This window comes from Balaenoptera physalus (genome assembly GCF_965194825.1).
Source record: "Balaenoptera physalus genome assembly, chromosome: 17".
Taxonomy (NCBI): Eukaryota; Metazoa; Chordata; class Mammalia; order Artiodactyla; family Balaenopteridae; genus Balaenoptera; species Balaenoptera physalus.
In genome coordinates, this window is record NC_138895.1 from 29,724,379 (window position 1) to 29,742,355 (window position 17,977).

The 17,977-nt window shown below is 39.1% G+C and overlaps 1 protein-coding gene across 2 annotated transcripts in view; it reads left to right on the forward strand.

Moving 5' to 3' along the window:
• Positions 1-1,615: 1,615 nt before the first annotated feature.
• The window catches only part of ATP6V0D2 (ATPase H+ transporting V0 subunit d2), a 48,900-nt gene continuing 32,538 nt past the window's right edge, over positions 1,616-17,977 (forward strand). Inside the window, exons 1-2 of one of the 2 annotated variants that reach the window (XM_082434018.1) lie at positions 1,616-3,849; positions 15,736-15,907. In XM_082434018.1, the coding sequence (XP_082290144.1) occupies positions 3,720-3,849; positions 15,736-15,907 (302 nt within the window). In that variant the 5' untranslated portion in view covers positions 1,616-3,719. The remainder of the gene's footprint in view (positions 3,850-15,735; positions 15,908-17,977) is intronic. The other variant, XM_082434017.1, reaches the window with a different exon arrangement.

A 17,977-nucleotide genomic window follows, 5' to 3' on the forward strand; every position in this document is an offset into this window, starting at 1 on the left:
TGGATTTACTTGAAAATAATTAAGGGTAGGGAGGAAGTGGGCAATGTTATAGAGCAGGGCCAAAAATGATGGCCCAGACCAAATCTGGCCCACCACCTGTTTGCTTGTTTGTTTGTTTGTTTAAATATTTATTTATTTATTGGGCTGATTGGGTCTTAGCTGCGACGCGTGGGCTTCTCTCTAGTTGTGGCGGGAGGGCTCCAGAGTGCGTGGTCTTAGTTGCCCTGCAGCATGTGGGATCTTAGATCCCCAGCCAGGGATCGAACCCATGTCCCCTGCATTGGAAGGCAGATTCTTAACCACTGGACCACCTGGGAAGTCCCATGTTTTTGGTAAATAAAGTTTTATTGGAACACAGTCAGGCTCATTTGTTTATGTGATCTATGACTGCTTTCTTGCTACAAAGGCAGAGTTGAGTAGTCGCAACAGAGACTGTATGGCCCACAAAGGCTAAAATATTTACTATTTGGCCCTATGGGGAAAAACCTTCCTGATGCCTGGTAAAGCTGAACTAAGATTGGCCATGAGTGAATAATTATTGAAGCAGGGTGATGGATACATGGGGGTTAATTATAAAGTATTGTTTCCATTTATATATGTTTGAAATGTCCCATAATAAAAAGGTTTAAAGTTTGTTTGTTTGTTTGAAGTGCAGATAGCTTTAGGAAAGGACTTTGACTTGGCCTTTGACTTTGTCACTGAGGATGGCATCCTGGGCCCACTCCAAGGTGTATCCTACACAACACTGCCTCCAAAGACACTCCGAGGGACTGTTTGGCTCGGAATGGCTATGAAGCTAATGACTCTTGGGAACTCTTAAAACTGACAGAAATTTGTAATAAGTGCTATATATTCTATATAGTTAAGCATACATACACATATACATATATATGTTTAGCATGCTACAAAACCGCAATACCTTCATTCTTTGGATACAATTACCAAATATAATGTCTCCTAGAGAAATGTGGAACTAAAGACTCTGTAAGAGTAATTTTATCCAGCAAACAGCTATTTGAGTCTCTGCTCACCCTCAAGGCATGCTACTAGGCACTTGAGAGACAGAAAGATGATAAGATACTCTTCCTGGCTTTCAGGAACTCAGTGTAGTTAATGAATTAGGATTATAGTTTGTAGTAACAGGAGGAAGAAGAGAAGCCATTGCAGTAACTTCTTAGCACACAAGCCCATACCTGCTAAGCATATTAAGGATTGTATCTCATTTAATATTTACAGCAAACTGAGGTGAGTGTTATTATCTTCATTTTACGCATGAAAACACTGGCACTCAGAGAGAGGAAGTCATTTAAACTCATACTCTGTCACACTCCAAAGCCCACTCTCCTAAACATCATTGGTAGTTTAAACACTGAAATGAACTTTTTTTCTTTTTTTTTAAATAAATTTATTTATTTATCTATTTATTTTTGGCTGTGTTGGGTCTTCGTTTCTGTGCGAGGGCTTTCTCTAGTTGCGGCGAGCGGGGGCCACTCTTCATCGCGGTGCGCGGGCCTCTCACTGTCGCGGCCTCTCTTGTTGCGGAGCACAGGCTCCAGACGCGCAGGCTCAGTAATTGTGGCACGCGGGCTTAGTTGCTCCGCGGCATGTGGGATCTTCCCAGATCAGGGCTCGAACCCGTGTCCCCTACATTGGCAGGCAGATTCTCAATCACTGCGCCACCAGGGAAGCCCTGAAATGAACATTTTTATTACATTTTCACCAGAAGGACCCATTTACAAAGAAGCTCCAGATTATTGTCACTGTGCTGGGTTTCCTCTCATATCCCATGAGTTTGATCTCATTTTTGATAAGTACCTTTAGCAGGAATGAGACATTTTTGCTTTTGCTAGGTTAGAAGAGTAATGTGAAGAAAAAGAAATACTTTGCCTGCTTCATCCACTAATTTCATAATAGTGGAGAAAGTAGATGCCTATCATTTTAAAGAAACATTGGAACTTGTCTGCTTATAAATATAAAATATGGCAAACTTAAGTTTTTCGCACACACACAAAATCCATTCTTTTTTGAGCATGTGGACATTCAGGGCTAGTTCTCAGCAAAACTATGAAGACTTTGTGTTGTGCTCTAAATATTTAACAACTGGCTCTCCCCTCAAAATATGTATATATGTTTATCATAAATTTTATGATATAAAGGATGCATATTACCCAATTTACAAATAACAATAAAATAATACTCTTTCTTACAAATCCCATATGCTCCATTGATTTTCACAGTATGCTTTCATTTATCTTTGTTCAACTCTAGAATCTGTAGCCAACCTATGGTTGCAATTGACAAACAAGTATAGTTCCAATGACTGTTGGTTGATATTTTTATTTACATTAATGAGTAGGACAAAAATGAAACAATGAAGTCATATATAATGTGCGTGGCTTCTTTGCTGAATAAAACAGTTTTTCGAATACTGAAAGACTATTTCTTCAAATTTTTTGCAATTCACAATGTAACTGTAACAGGAAGGGGGACGGGCCCCTTCCAGGGCCAGAAAGTGAGCTCTTGTCTAATACTCAGAAATGAATTGTCTGAGGAGACACACGTACTGACAAAGCAAAAGATTTTATTGGGAAGCGGCACCTGTGCAGAGAGTAGCATGGTAAGGGAACCCGGGAGAACTGCTCTGCCACGTGGATCACAGTCTTGGAAATACTGAGAAGAGACTGGAGAATTTCTGGCACCTTAACTTCAATTAAGAATTTGACACAGTATATATGAAAGTGAAATACTACATATGTAAAATAGTGTTCAGGGTATTTGATAGAATCTTAGAGCTCAGTGTAAGGGAGAACCAGCATTCCTTTTGGGAGCATGAAACAACAATTACGTCCTGGCTTAATTAAGCTGTGCATTTTGAGCTGCCTCCCAACTTCTGAGAGCTGGTTCCTTATTTGTGATTTGAGTAGTAATACTATCAGTCCAGATACTCACCTGAGTATCCTGAGATCCAAATGGGAAAAAGAAAACGAAGAGCACCTTGTAAAAGGTCAGATTTTGCAAAGGTAGTGGCTTATTAATAAGAATCACAACACTGTGTATCAACTCCCAGGATTGTTTTCTGTTCTCTGCCCAAAGACTGGGCGCGGGGAGGGAAGCAGCTACGAACCTTTGACCAGGTTAAGGCATTACTAGTCATTGGTTTTACACACACGGTGCTGCTGAATGAGCTTCTCAGGGTTCTCCAAACTGCCTGCTCACGTTTGCTCTATTTACATATAAGTTAATTAAAAAAAAAAAAAAAGCCCTCTCTTTCTTCTTATTGATAGTCCTCAGGACACTTAGGACAAATGTAATTTACAATTGAAAGCTCAGAAGCTCAGATGGGGAAGGAATGTTTACACAACATTCTGCTGTAGCAAGGGTTCCAATAGCAAAGCGGGGAAGGGGCCAGTTGCTCTCGAAGGGAATAGAGCCCTGACCCCCCTTCTCATGACCCTCCTCTCCCAGCAAGGGTTTGCTCCCGGGTGCAGTCGGGTTATCTAGCTGATTCACTGTTGATGTAAAAACAGGGCTGGGCAGGCTATGTTGAAAGCCACTGAAAGCGGAGGAAACTAGTCACGAAACCCCGACTATCAGCTGAGAGGTCGCTTCCCGGTAACTCCGGAGAACTGCTAGCACTCGTTCCAGACCGGTGCACGTCCTCGGGGTCTGCCCGGGACGCAGAGCTGTCTCAGCCTCTCTCGGCCGCGACCGCTTCCCCCATGCTTGAGGGCGCCGAGCTGTACTTCAACGCGGACCATGGCTACCTGGAGGGCCTGGTGCGAGGATGCAAAGCCGGCCTCCTGACCCAGCAGGACTACATCAACCTGGTCCAGTGTGAGACCCTGGAGGGTAAGTGCCGCTCTTCTCGCAGTTTAAAAAGGAAAAAAGGGATTGATGCTGCCCACTGGAAGCACGGACCAGGGTCCTGGGAGTCCAGGGCCGGTTCTTAGGCCCAGTGTCCAGACTTCAGGGGTCCATGAACTTGGACGAGGAAAAAAAAATTACATCTCTATTTTCAGTATTCTCTAAGTAAAATGTAGCATTTCCTTTCATTATGAATGCAGGCAACAAATCACGGCGGTTAGTACTTTGTCACCAACAGAAATTCAGTGTTTTCATATCCTCATACTGTTCTTGCAGATACATTGAGATATCATTTATGTTTTCACTATTTCAAAATTATACTAGATATTGCACTCATCCTTGATATTTAATGTCTTAATAAAGAATCATGTTATTACACATTTAAAAATAATAGCTATATTTAAAAATATTTGGTTTCCTTTGTAATACTATGTATTTTCGTTTCTACTTATTTATTTATTTATTTATTTATTTACTTACTTACTTATTTTTGGCTGCCTTGGGTCTTCGTTGCTGCGTGTAAGCTTTCTCTAGCTGCAGCGAGTGGGGGCTACTCTTGGGTGCTGTGCGCGGGCTTCTTATTGTGGTGGCTTCTCTTGTTGCAGAGCCCCGGCTCCAGGCGCATGGGCTTCAGTAGTTGTGGCACGTGGGCTCAGTAGTTGTGGCTCACGGGCTTAGTTGCTCCACGGCATGTGGGATCATCCCGGACAAGGGCTCAAACCCATGTTACCTACATTGGCAGGCGGATTCCCAGCCACTGCACCACCAGGGAAGTCCCTCGTTCTACATATTTATAAATATTATTTGGAGAAAGATATCACCAAACTGTCCAGGGATCCATGGCCAAAAAAAATAAAATACCCTAAACCTTGGTCCAGAGAATTTTATTCTATTCTACTTACCAGTATCTATTAACACGAGAGTATGTATATTTGAGGTTTGTCTTTAATGGAGCTTAAGAAAAAAATCAAGAGACATGGTATGTGGTGAGGCCATCCTAGAATCAAAAGTCCTGACTTTGACCTCTGCCAGGAATAGGTAGGTGACTTCGGGCTGAAAGCCTCTGAGCCTGATTCCTTATTTGTAAAACTTGATGGTAACGCCTGCTTTGCTGAGTTGTTTGGAGAAATAAATAAGGCAGTACATGAGAGAATGTGTTAAGAACTGTGAAGCACTCTACAAATGGAAATTATCTCTTTTTTTTAACCACTTTAGAGGTATGATTGACATGCAAAAAGCTGTGCGTATTTAATGTATACAACTTGATGAGTTTAGAGATAGGTATACACCTGGGAAATCACCACAATCTATGCCATAAACCAATCCATCACCTCCAAAGGTTTCCTCCTGCCCTCTGTTATTACTATATGTGTGTGTGTGTGTGTGTGTGTGTGTGTGTGTGTGTGTGTGTGTATGTGTAAACTATAGGCTCTATGCTCTACAGTAGATCTCTAGGACTTATTCATCGTGTATAATCAACACTTCGTACCCTTCTCCCCATTTCCCCCTCCTCTCTGGAAATTATCTTTTTCTTAAAAAAATTTATTTATTTTAAATATTTATTTATTTATTATTTTTTTGGTTGTGTGGGGTCTTAGTTGCGGTACGTGGGTTTCTCTCTAGTTGTGGTGCACAGACTCCAGAGCACATGGGCTCAGTAGTTGCAGCACAAAGGCTTAGTTGCCCCGCTGCATGTGGGACCTTAGTTCCCCAACCAGGGATTGAACAAGCGTCCCCTGCATTGCAAGATGGATTCTCAACCACTGGAATACCAGGAAAGTTCCTGGAAATTATCTTTAAGCTACAGTATTTTCAAAGGCTTACCAAAGATTTCACATTTAAATATATAGTATTTTTATTATTAAAAACACTACATTTGTTTACTTTGAAACATGCTTATAAAATTAATATAATAATGTCAATAATAGGGTGCTTTAAAACTTCTAGATTATTCTAGAAAATGCAAGAAAGCAATAAGGATCAAGACTGCCAGGAAGAGTATTAGAAGGCAAAATAAAACAAAAACTCGGAGGTGACTTTGCAGGCTTCTCAAGTAGGGCTGATGGTCCTGAGGTCACTTTATGGTTCTGACCAGAGTCAGAGTTAAGGCAGAACTGCCCAAGTTGAGGGAGACCCTCTCCTTTCATTAGCAATGGAAACAGCTAGACAAATCTTGTAGATGATAACTAATTCTGTTGGCTACAAATAATTACAATATAATCCCAAATCCTAAATCACTTCAGCATATTTAATTAGGAGTTTGGTGTCCGGAGAATGTTAATCATATATATAAAATCAGCATAAATTAAGGTAGAAAAAATTAGTGAACACAGAGCATAGTGATTGCTTCTGAGAGAAGCCATTTGAATGAATTCTAAATAGTTTTCAGTCAAGCTTTTAAATGGGCTGAGGAATGCAAATTTAAACATAAACAATACATGAAAAGTCTTCATGATACAAAGCAAGGTTTAGCCAGCACACTAAAGAATTCAGAGAGAAACCACCCTCAGCTTCACTTTGGGGGAGAAGGAAAGGTTTCAGACCCTTTTGAAGACCCGAAGAATGAAATTCTTAGAAAAATACACACAGGTGCATACACATAGAATTTTCCATATAACATCAGGCGGTCATGGACCACCTGAAGTCATCCTGCACCCCGAGTAAGAAACCCTCTTATATACACCATTGCTTTATTGTCATTGTATCTCATGGTTTCTACCTTTCTTTCCTCCCATTAATATATATATTTTTTCAACCATTCGTTTTACAACTGTGTTTGAATCTGTTGCCAATCTGTTGGAGACTCTTAGGAATATCAAATATGAGCCATCAAACTATAGGTTATAATGATGAATGAGAAAATCAATCTAAATAAAGTAAGGGTTTCATGTCCTCAGTTAACAGTTGAGGACTCTGAGGCTTAGAGTGGCTGTGACTAATCTAACCACCTTGTCAGGGGTGGGGTATGCAGACATCTGCATCTGCTTTTCCACTAAAATGTCTGCCTCCTGAGCATGAATGGAAGATACATGAATAGGTCCATGTTGTTCTCAGCTCCATTTTGATATAGAAAATAATGTCTGCCCTGCCTGTTTATTTTATAAGATGTTGGGAAATAAATCACTTGTGGGGCTTCCCTGATGGTGCAGTGGTTAAGAATCCGCCTGCCAATGCAGGAGACACGGGTTCGAGCCCTGGTCCGGGAAGATCCCACATGCCGCGGAGCAACTAAGCCCGTGTGCCACAACTACTGAGCCTGCGCTCTAGAGCCCACAAGCCACAACTACTGAAGCCCGTGCGCCTAGAGCCAGTGGTCCGCAACAAAAGAAGCCGCCACACCACAACGAAGAGTAGCCCCCGCTCGCCGCAACTAGAGAAAGCCCGTGCGCAGCAAGGAAGACCCGACACAGCCAATACATACATACATACATACATACATACATATATACATAAATAAATAAAATTTAAAAAAAAATAAAAAATAAATCACTTGTGAAAAGCAGTGCAACTGTTGCATCTGTGAATGTACTGAGAGAAACCCAGCCACCTTCCGAGCTGGCTTAAGACACGAAGAGAAGAACTCAAGGACACTCATTGGGACAGAAGTTAAGGATATTAGGATTTGTTTACTTTCTCACATAATATGCACCATACAAATTATGGGTAAAGAAGAGTAGGTAAAACAGTGTCAGGATAGTACTATGTGTTGAATCAGGCATTTTCTGTAAAGGAAAGCTAACTTGGCAAAGCTTACATTTGCCTTTAGTCTTTTGAAGTCCTCTAGTCTTTAAAAGAAAAGTGTCCTGATACCAACAAGTTGTTTTAGAACCACTTACCAGGAACATATAAGGTTTCAGGTAAATTTGGAAGAAAGAAATATGAAAATTGTCCAAAAAAGCTTTGAAAAATCCTAGTATTTATGATTGTGTGAGTGTGGTCAGAAATACTCATCCACTCCAAGGCCTGACCCTGACTAACAGTGACCCGAACCAGTCATTAGGACCCTCTGTGACTCAGTCCTTCCAGGGGACAGGAGAGGAAGCCAGTTCACATGGCCTGTGTCTCTGGTACTGCTTGGAAGCTATATTCACATAGAAAATTCTTAAAAGGTAACTTTTAAAACAAGTTCTTTAAAATTAACTTGAACCAAAATAATAATGTTAAAGGGACATAAAATAGTCTTTAGAAGAATTAACACTGCTAATTTTTTTAATTAAAACTTTTTTTAGAGCAGTTGTAGGTTCACAACAAAATTAAGGAGGAAAGACAGAGATTTCCTATATAACCCCTACTCCCACACGTGCATAGCCTCCCCCTTATCAACATCCCGCACCAGAGTGGTGCATTTGTTATAATCAGTGAACCTACACTGATACATGGTAATCACCCAGAGTCCAGAGTTGACATTTCAGTCACTCTTGGTGTTGTACATTCTATGGGTTTGGACAAATGTATAACGTGTATCCACCACTATTGTATTATACAGAGTATTTTCACTGCCCTAAAACTCCTCTATTCTCCCCCTCCCTGACCCCCAGCCCAGCAACCACTGATCACTTTACTGCTTCCCTAGTTTGGCCTTTTCCAGAATGTCATATAATTGGAATCATACAGTAAGTATGCAGCCTTTCCAAACTGGCTTCTTTCACTTAGTAACATACATTTGAAGCCCCTCCATGTCTTTTCATGGCAACACTGCTATTTTCATCAGATTTTTTTTTTTAAATTACAAACAAGACTTTTGTAAGTATTCTTTCCTCTTCAAAAAAAGGACAAAGTGGTAAAATGAATACTTCAGAGCTTTAAAGTTTAGTAAGAAATAGCCTTTTCTAAAATATATGGTGAAAGTGATCTCTGGCTCTCAGGGTGTGGTAGGAGCGCTCTGGACCCAGCCTTTACCTTGTCCTCTTTGCCATGATTTATGGGAAGGGGATGAGAGGAGGTGATTATAGCTCATGAACAATTACTTTCTTTTCAAGGGACATGTCCTTCATTACTTTCCAACTGTGCCTTCACATGGGAATTAATTCATATATTAAGCACTTTCTCATTAGAGCTGAGGAAGTAAAGATGGAAAAGAAATAGTCCCTGCCCTAGAAGGGCTCCAACTCTAGAGAATAAAAATATTGAAAAAATAAGAACCCCTTAATGAGAGCAATTGGGCCTCAAAATTCCAAATGCATGTACACTTGACCTGGTACTTCATGTAGCATTGTTGGGAATAGCAGAAAATGAAAAACAAATCAAACGTCCATTGACAGGGAACTGGTTAGATAAATTATGGAACAGTCACGTAATGGGATATTCTTCGGCTACAAAAAGAAAGAAAGAAAAGAAAAAAAGAAAGAAAGAAAAGAAAAAAAAGGAAAGAAAGAAAAGAAAAAAGCATGAGGACACACACACTCTAAGAGGACTGATATGGAAAGATAGCTGAGATGTATTAAATGAGGAAAGCAAGGGGAAGAACTGTGTAGCATACGGATACTGTTTACTGAAAAAGGCAGATACATTTAAAATATATTTTCTATATGATTGTCTCCATACAAAGAAACTGTGAAAGGATTCAAATGAAACTAAAACTCGTTATTTACTGGGGCTAGTAGTGAGTGGTGGGGGTGGTGGATAGGTAGGTGGCAAGTAGGAGACCTTTCATTGTTTACCTGTATTTATACCTGCTACCTTTTTTTTTTTTAATTTTATTTATTTATGGCTGTGTTGGGTCTTCATTTCTGTGTGAGGGCTTTCTCTAGTTGCGGCAAGTGGGGGCCAATCTTCATCGTGGTGCGCAGGCCTCTCACTATCGCGGCCTCTCTTGTTGCGGAGCACAGGCTCCAGATGCGCAGGCTCAGTAGCTGTGGCTCACGGGCCTAGTTGCGCCACGGCATGTGGGATCTTCCCAGACCAGGGCTCAAACCCATGTCCCCCGCATTGGCAGGCAGACTCTCAACCACTGCGCCACCAGGGAAGCCCCCTGCTACCTATTTTTAAATTAAAAACTTCATATAGAAGGAAGACTCTTATTTCAAAGGGCTTTCACCAAGCTCCTTTAGACATTATTTAATAAGTACCTCTAATTAATGAGTACCTCTAATTATAGTACTTATTTTCTCTGCCTTGTATTAAAAATGCATATACAATACCATCACTTTTCTGTTCAAAAATACTTTCATCAGGCAGGATAAACTTCACTCAGTTTAAAAGCTGGAGCAGTCTGTCCTATCTCTACCTGGTAAGCATTTCCTCAGAACCCTTTTGCCCTTCTACAGTTATTCCTTCAGCCACAAATTCCATTCTCCATCCTGCTTGCCTGGAGAACACCCATTCCTCTTTAAAGTCTCCACTTCAGAGTCAATTTCTCTATAAAACCTTTTCTACTGTATCCCTATTGGGACAGAATTGACTAATCTCAATTTTGTGCTATATTGTACCTTGTAATGGACCTAATTCTGTGTAGCATCTGTGATATTTGCGTAAGTATGTCACCCTGGGGCAGGACATTTGTCTCGTTTATCTATCTAGTCCCCTGAATTATCAGTTAAGGGCTTACCTCCTGAATGAATAAATGAATCTATCCCCTCCTAAATTTAAGCCTTAAGGGCAGAAACTATAAATATGTCTGGTGATAGAGGTGTTAATTAACTAGGTGGGAGAATCCTTTCACAATGTAAATGTATATCAGATCACCACAATGTACACTTTAAATATCTTACCATTTTATTTGTTGGTTATACTTCAATAAAACTGAATTTTTTTAAAAAAAGACTTTTTTTTTAAGGGTAGAAACCACACCTTATACTTTTTTGTCTCCTAGCTTCTCTAGCCCAAGGCTATGTTTTGCACATAGTAAGAATCTGAAAATACACATTAGAAATGTCTGCATGTTTGAGTTTAAGTCCTAGCTCTTCTACTTTCTGGCTCTGGGATGTTAAGCCAGCTGCTTAACTTTTAGTCATGGTACTTTCTTATCTGATACTTAGATGGTATCTCCCTGGCCTAACTCCCAGTTACCAGGGGAATTAGAAATTTCTGAAGATGTTTTGTAAACTGTAAACCATAAGAATTCCTGGGAAGTCATAAGAACACCCCATGAACTGCAGTGTATATACAACAAGAATTAATTTACCCTCTTCTGCTGGACTTTTGAATTCCTAAAATAATCCTTCCATTTCTTGGTTATGGTTAATGGTGTTTGGTGTATGATTCTAAGTAGCTGATTCTATTCACCTTCAAAAGCACTGGTTTGTTTTGGAAATATTCATTCTATAAATAAACAAAACAATTAAAAATATAAGAAGAGTTTAAACCTATAGATAGAAAATATATTTGAAAGTGAACCAAATCTTGAAAGACAGTAAGTTGGGAAAATGCCAGTTAGATAAGGAATAAGAGGTGGGTGGAGGGGAGTTGATATGGCAAGACATTCTAGGTTCTTGGGGAGAATTAGTGAACTATAGATAGAAAACAATAAAAGCATATGGGTGAGGAGTAAAGCAGTTTGGCTGCAATACTAGCATACTTGGAGAATAAGGCAAGAATTTAATTTAGGTTGGGAAATTTTTTGAAGACCCTTGAAAGTCTAATTATGGAGCTTCAAAATATTGGAGGAGGAGGTACATTTGAATCTTCAGTCAAATACTTGTAAGCATAGAAAACATGAACAAGTTATTTCTCTGAGCATCGGTTTCTTCATCTATGAAATGGGGATTATTGTTAAGGTTGAGAGATAATGTATATTAAAATCATTGTCAGTGGTAAAATACTCTGCCAATATTATGCAAGTTGCTTTTAATCTGCCTAAAACTCAGTAGTTCCAAGCTACTTATAGGATCATTATAAGATCAAAATATTTCTTAGGAAATATTTTTTGAGGCATGGAGTACATGAAGAGAAACAAGCCTGGGAGAATCTATTAAGAGATTGCCACGGTGAGCTAGGTTTATGATATGGTCATTCTAAACGGGGGATATAAGGAGAGGAAATCCAGGAAGATATTAAGGAACAATGCAGGGGATTTAGAGTTAATAAAGCATCAAAGAGGACTTGAAGTTTTATCGCCATGAGAATGGCAGTACATTAGCAAAAATGGAGGAAGAAGCGTCTGGTTTTATAGATCCTGATATATTTATTAAAATCTGAGTAATTATATGATGGTAGATTCCAATATATTATTTAAGAAAATTCTGGTTTAGAGAATAAAAATCAAAGTCTTAGCCAACTAAAGCAAATTACTTTGGAAGTAGATGGGTACAAGTGAGGGAAAAAAAGGCTCTTCACCTACATCATCTTTTTAAATCCCCACAACAACCCAAAAGCATAGTTTCTATACCTATTTTGTAGATGAGGAAACTTGAGTTCAGAAAGGTCAAATAACTTTCATAAGTTCAGCGCCGGCAGAGTGTGGTGAAGAGGCGGGGGGCTGCTCAAAGATAGCACCCTTCACAGGTACCTCTGAAGGTGCTTCCTTGGCATAACCTACCTGGAGTGTGAAAGGTCTGGACGTTCATTTTTATAGAGTATCAACAGGAAGCTGCACAAAAAAAAAAAAGATCTATCCAACAAATTAATAAAGAAGAGATAGCAACCAGATAGTTGTCCTGCCTCACTGGCCAAGAGATCTCAGATAATTCCCTGAACCCAGTGACTGCAACACACAGAAGATGCATTTTTACTTTATGACCCTGTGTACACACATGCGGGCACATTGCATATACACTACTCTGGGTGATATACTCAGATATTTGTTATAATAGCTCAATCTGTTCCCTTTATGTTATTACATCTGGGACCTATAAAATTGATTTAGTTGGTAGTGATCTCACAGTTCCTCATTTGAATAAAAAAAGAAAAAATGCCACTTGACACACTACTCTGGATAAAAAAAGAGTGTAATTTTCCAAAGTGTGCTCTGTGGGTGGCTCCGTTGATTTCTGGTGGCTTGGGAGGTTCTGTACCATACTCTCTCCAAAGAAATCATTCAAATTAATGTATTAAAGGCTTTCAGTTCCTACAGTTAAGAAGCCTGTTTATTCCAAATGTATTTGACCACAAAGCTCTATTCACACATACCTATTTAGATAAGCATTTAGGGAAATGCAAGGAAAAATATGTGATCCTATTTTAAAAACTATAAGCATTATTGTCATTACTGACAGATAATGATATTATCTCAGCAAATATTTCAGGTCTTAAAATTTTCTTAGGATCTGATTGCAAGTGTCCCTTGGATCATCTTGGGGCTGGTGAGACAGGGCTCCTTCTATCTCAACTGTCTCTCCACCAAGCACAGTATTACAAGATTGCTTACAGGGTCTGAAACACTTGAGACATTTTTTTTTTAATAAATTTATTTATTTTACGTATTTATTTTTGGCTGCATTGGGTCTTCATTGCTGCGCGCGGGCTTTCTCTAGTTGCAGGGAGTGGGGGCTACTCTGTTGTGGAGCACGGGCTCTAGGCACGCGGGCTTCAGTAGTTGTGGCACGCGGGCTGAGTAGTTGTGGCTCTCGGGCTCTAGAGCGCAGGCTCAGTAGTTGTGGCACACGGGCTTAGTTGCTCTGCAGCACGTGGGATCTTCCTGGACGAGGGATTGAACCCGTGTCCCCTGCATTGGCAGGCGGATTCTTAACCACTGTGCCACCAGGGAAGCCCTGAAACACCTGAGACATTTAATTTCAGAATCTCACTGGCAGCTGGAAAGGTTTGGAAGTTATTTTGCTTAAAAGAAACATATGTCACATGAGCAATATACCATGGTTCTGGAAGAAATACCATTTGTGTCACTTCTGTTGGCAAATATTCCTCAGTGCTGAGAATGCAAACTGTCAAACTGTATAAAAATCTGACTGTCAAAATAAAAGCCAAAGAAGACATGGCAAAAGAGTATGATTTTTTTAAATTAAGTTAATTAAATAGGTAATTGAGCAAATAAATTCTGCAGTCAATCAGATGAAGAGCATTTCTGGTGCATGATCTACTCCAGACACTGAGGAAGAATGCCTGTTTGCTGAATCTCAGAGACTCAAGAACCACTTGAGTGCCTAACTGCAAATCCACCCTCCCCCCAGCTTCCAGAGCAATTAGTTCATAGCCCACAGGGGCTCCCTGTTATCCTCAGGATCAAGGAAGTCACACCAAGCCTTCCTGGGGACAGCCCCTGCTTATTTCTCTGTCTTCACTTCTTACCCCTCCTTCTCTCCCATTCAGTGCTTCAAACCACACTGAACTGTTTTGAGTTTCTTGCACCCACCATACCTATACTAATTCATGGAATGCCTTCCTTGCGCTCTTACATAGCACCTTAAGGCTCACCTCTGGCTTAACCTTCTTCTGGAAACTCTCCTAGGTTTTTTGCTCTCATCCCTATGCATCTTGCTCTTATTTTCTATGTTCCCATAAATCAAGGTTCTTATCTTTATCACTGAACTTAGTTGTTTGCGTCATCTGTTTGCCGTGCCTCTACCTCCACCAGATTGTGAGTTTCCTTGAAGATGAGGAATATGTCTTGTCCATTTTGGGCCTCCTGTGGTAACAGCACATAACAGATGCTTAATAAATATTTGAATGAAAAATACAGTAAGCTCCAGGATGCTATATTGTCTCCGGTTGTGTGCTAGATGGTGCCAAAGACATTTTTGATATTCAGATATTTAAGAACACTTATATGTTGGGTACTACACAAGGAACTAAAAGATAAAAGATATAACTAAGAAAGCAGAACTGCATTTTTGGAGTTAACATATTAAGACTTTATAATATCCTGGGACAGGAGCTGTGCTAGAAATATTATCCAAGTACTTTGAAATTCAGCGTGAGATTGAATAATTCTGCCAGACAGAATTAAGGCTTTACAGAACAACTGAAAATCTGATTTAACTGATTGGCAATAAATTACAGATTTTTAAGATATGAGGCTGGTTTTGAGTCCATTTATCAACGTGATTTTGAGCAAGCTATTAAGCTCTCTGAGCTTCAGGGTTCTTATCTGTAAAAGGGGCTAAAAATCATTCCTAACTCATAGGGTTGCCATGAGTAGTAAATGAGATAATACACACTTGATACAATGCCTGATATGCAATAAACGCTCAATCACTGGTAACTATTATTTTAATGTTGAAGGATACATTATAATGAGCAATCTGAAGAGGGGAGCGGGCCAATTCTATAGAGTTAGGTGGGATCAGTATTAACAGAAGTGTAAGGCTGGAAAACAAATGATTTGTTCAGGATGAAGTGACAGTAAATGAAGTTGGAAATCAATTAAATTATCTGACAACCAAAAACATTGCCATTTAAAGGACATCTAGCATGGTCCCATGGAAATGTTGTTGGAATTCAAGAGTAAGGAGACCCATCTCCTAGTTTAAGCTCCACTACTATATAACTCCCATTTAGACCCGCTGAAACTCAACTTCTTCATCTGTAGTCAAAGGATATTGGTGGCTGCCCTCCCATACCCGTGGTAAATATTAGTAATAAACGTTTCTTTTCCATCAAGCTGAGATGGAGGCTTAGTGTCCTCAAACAGTTTTCCTAGCACTATTTTCAAATGACAAGTTGGCTCAGGTAAAACCAATTTGCAATCTCCGGACTAGGTGGTTTTTTATGTTCTTTTGAGCTGTGCTAAATAATTCTAGATTTTTTTCAGGTAATTAAAAATTGTTACATTGTACTAGACTGTGTTAACATGAATTTTTTATTGCTTTAGAGATTGATGCTCAAATCTAAATCATATGTAGACCTTATGTTAAGGTCTAATAAGATAATAATTAAATATGCATTTGTCATAAAGTTACCAAAATTTCAATTAATGTTGTAAAGGTTACTCATGCATGTTCAAAATTTAACCTGATTTGGGGTTTCATTTAATTTCAGATCTGAAAATTCATCTCCAGACCACTGATTATGGCAATTTCTTGGCTAACCAAACAAATCCTCTTACTGTTTCCATTATTGACACGGAGATGAGAAAAAAGCTATGCAGAGAATTTGAGTATTTCCGGAATCATTCCCTGGAGCCCCTGAGCACCTTTTTCACATACATGACGTAAGTGGTAGCAGGAGGCCCTACTCCTCCCCAGTGTGATTGTGCAAACAACCCCGAACAGTTAACAGGTGGGGTGTTGTTAGGCTGACATGAGGCTTAAGACCTCTTCTACTGTTTGTAGGTTTGAATACATTCAAATCTGAGCAACTGATAAGCTCACAGAGCTGCATTTTCACTGTTAGAATATAGATTTCATTTATTTATAAACATGATTAGGTAGGTGGCGATGGCCTCCGTGTAAAGCAGTGTTTTCAGTTTTCATTCTAAAAAATAAGTACTGCTGATGCGTGAAGGTAGATATTATGCGACATTTTCGGATCGCTGGTCAGGGTGGGGTTGAAATATCACAAATCGTTCTTAAAGCCACACCTACCCTTTCCTGATTCCTCTTCAACAGCATAAGGAGTTCCCATCACGGTTATATGTGTTTTATTTTTATCCCTCTCCGTCACCAGTGGTTCCAGTCTTTCAGTGTGAAGGCCCTTCTTTTTAAAAAATGTTTGAACACACAATAGCAAATTGTATTTCTTAATCCAGTTAATAAATTATATCCAGTGCTCAAAACTTTGGGCCTCTCTAGTTGTCTTAGCTGACAAACTGGGAACAAATGCCCGCAATAGATGAGATGTTTATCATGTATATACAACTTAGATGCAATATACAAAGTTATGATTACTAGATCCAGGCCCTCGACTGGTTGAGAAAGGCATAAAATAAAAATATCCCTTTATTCCACATGTCCCCTCCTTCCCCACTCAGTTCCACTCCCTAAAAGTAGGTACTTCTCAGTGTCTTATTATTTTTCTAAAAAAATTTACATTGTGTATGTATATTGATGCACACTCAACCCACACTACCCCCACGTTTTCAATTTATACAAACGGAATCAGTTTTTTCCCACTTAATATTTGTTAGAAATAATCCTCGTCAATGTCATATTTTTTAAATAACTGCGTGGAAGTCCGTGTTTGGTATGTATCATGACTCCATTTATCAGGCATCTATTAACAACGAACTAACTTTTTTTTAATTACAAAATGTTTTGCAGCTAGCTTATTACTGTGTAGGTCTTGAATTTATTTCTAGCTAAATTTCTAGCAGTGTGAGTAGTGAATCAAATGAATGTCCCGTTTTTATCTTAACAAAATTTTCTACGTTGAACCATCCCCACAACAGCACATGAGAAGGCCTGCGGCCCTAACCATTACCAACATCACATACTACCTTTTAAAGTTTTGCCCTTCCAATAGGTTAAAAACTGTGTCTCTTTGCTTTAATTTGTATTTTTTTATTAGCAAAAGGGAGCATCTTTTCACACTTAACTAGTCATGTGTATTTGCTACCTGATCAAATACTTTTATTTGCTACCTGACCAAATGCTTTGTCTATTTTTTTTTTAATTGGGGTATTCAGCATTTTTTGTTTATATATAAAAGCTCTTTTTAAATTAAGAAAGTTATCCTTTCATCATATGGGTTGAAAATTTATTTTCTCAGTTTGATAACATAATTTTATTTTTATTTTTATATTGTTTGTTTGCTGTAGGAACATTGAAAAATTTTAATTAGCTATAATCAGCAGTCTTTTCATTGTACAATCTTTTGATTATTGTGTCCTGCTTAGAAAGACCTTCTCCACTCCAACTCATCAATAAACTCACCTGTCTTTTCTTCCATTTTTTTGCTGTTGTTGTTGATGTTTCATTTTTTACATTTAAAACTTTGATTCATCTAAAATTTATCTTGGTGTAAGGAATGAGACTAGAGATCCAGCTCAAATTGTTCTTCCCACATAGTGATCCAGTTGTTCTGTACCATTTCTGTAAATAAGCAAGTAGAAGAAATGATCATAATTCCAGGCAGGAAGTAACCACTGATGTCCCTGAGACATGTTGTTAGTGCCTATGTTCCTTGTTTGTGCAGTCAATCCTCCTATCAGCACTGTAGTATAGAATTTTATTTATAGTCAAGACACAGATGCTGACATTTTTAAAGACTCCACTAATATACAACTAGTCAGGGATGAAGATCAGATATGAACTCGGGTCTGACTCAGTCTAAAGCCCAAGCA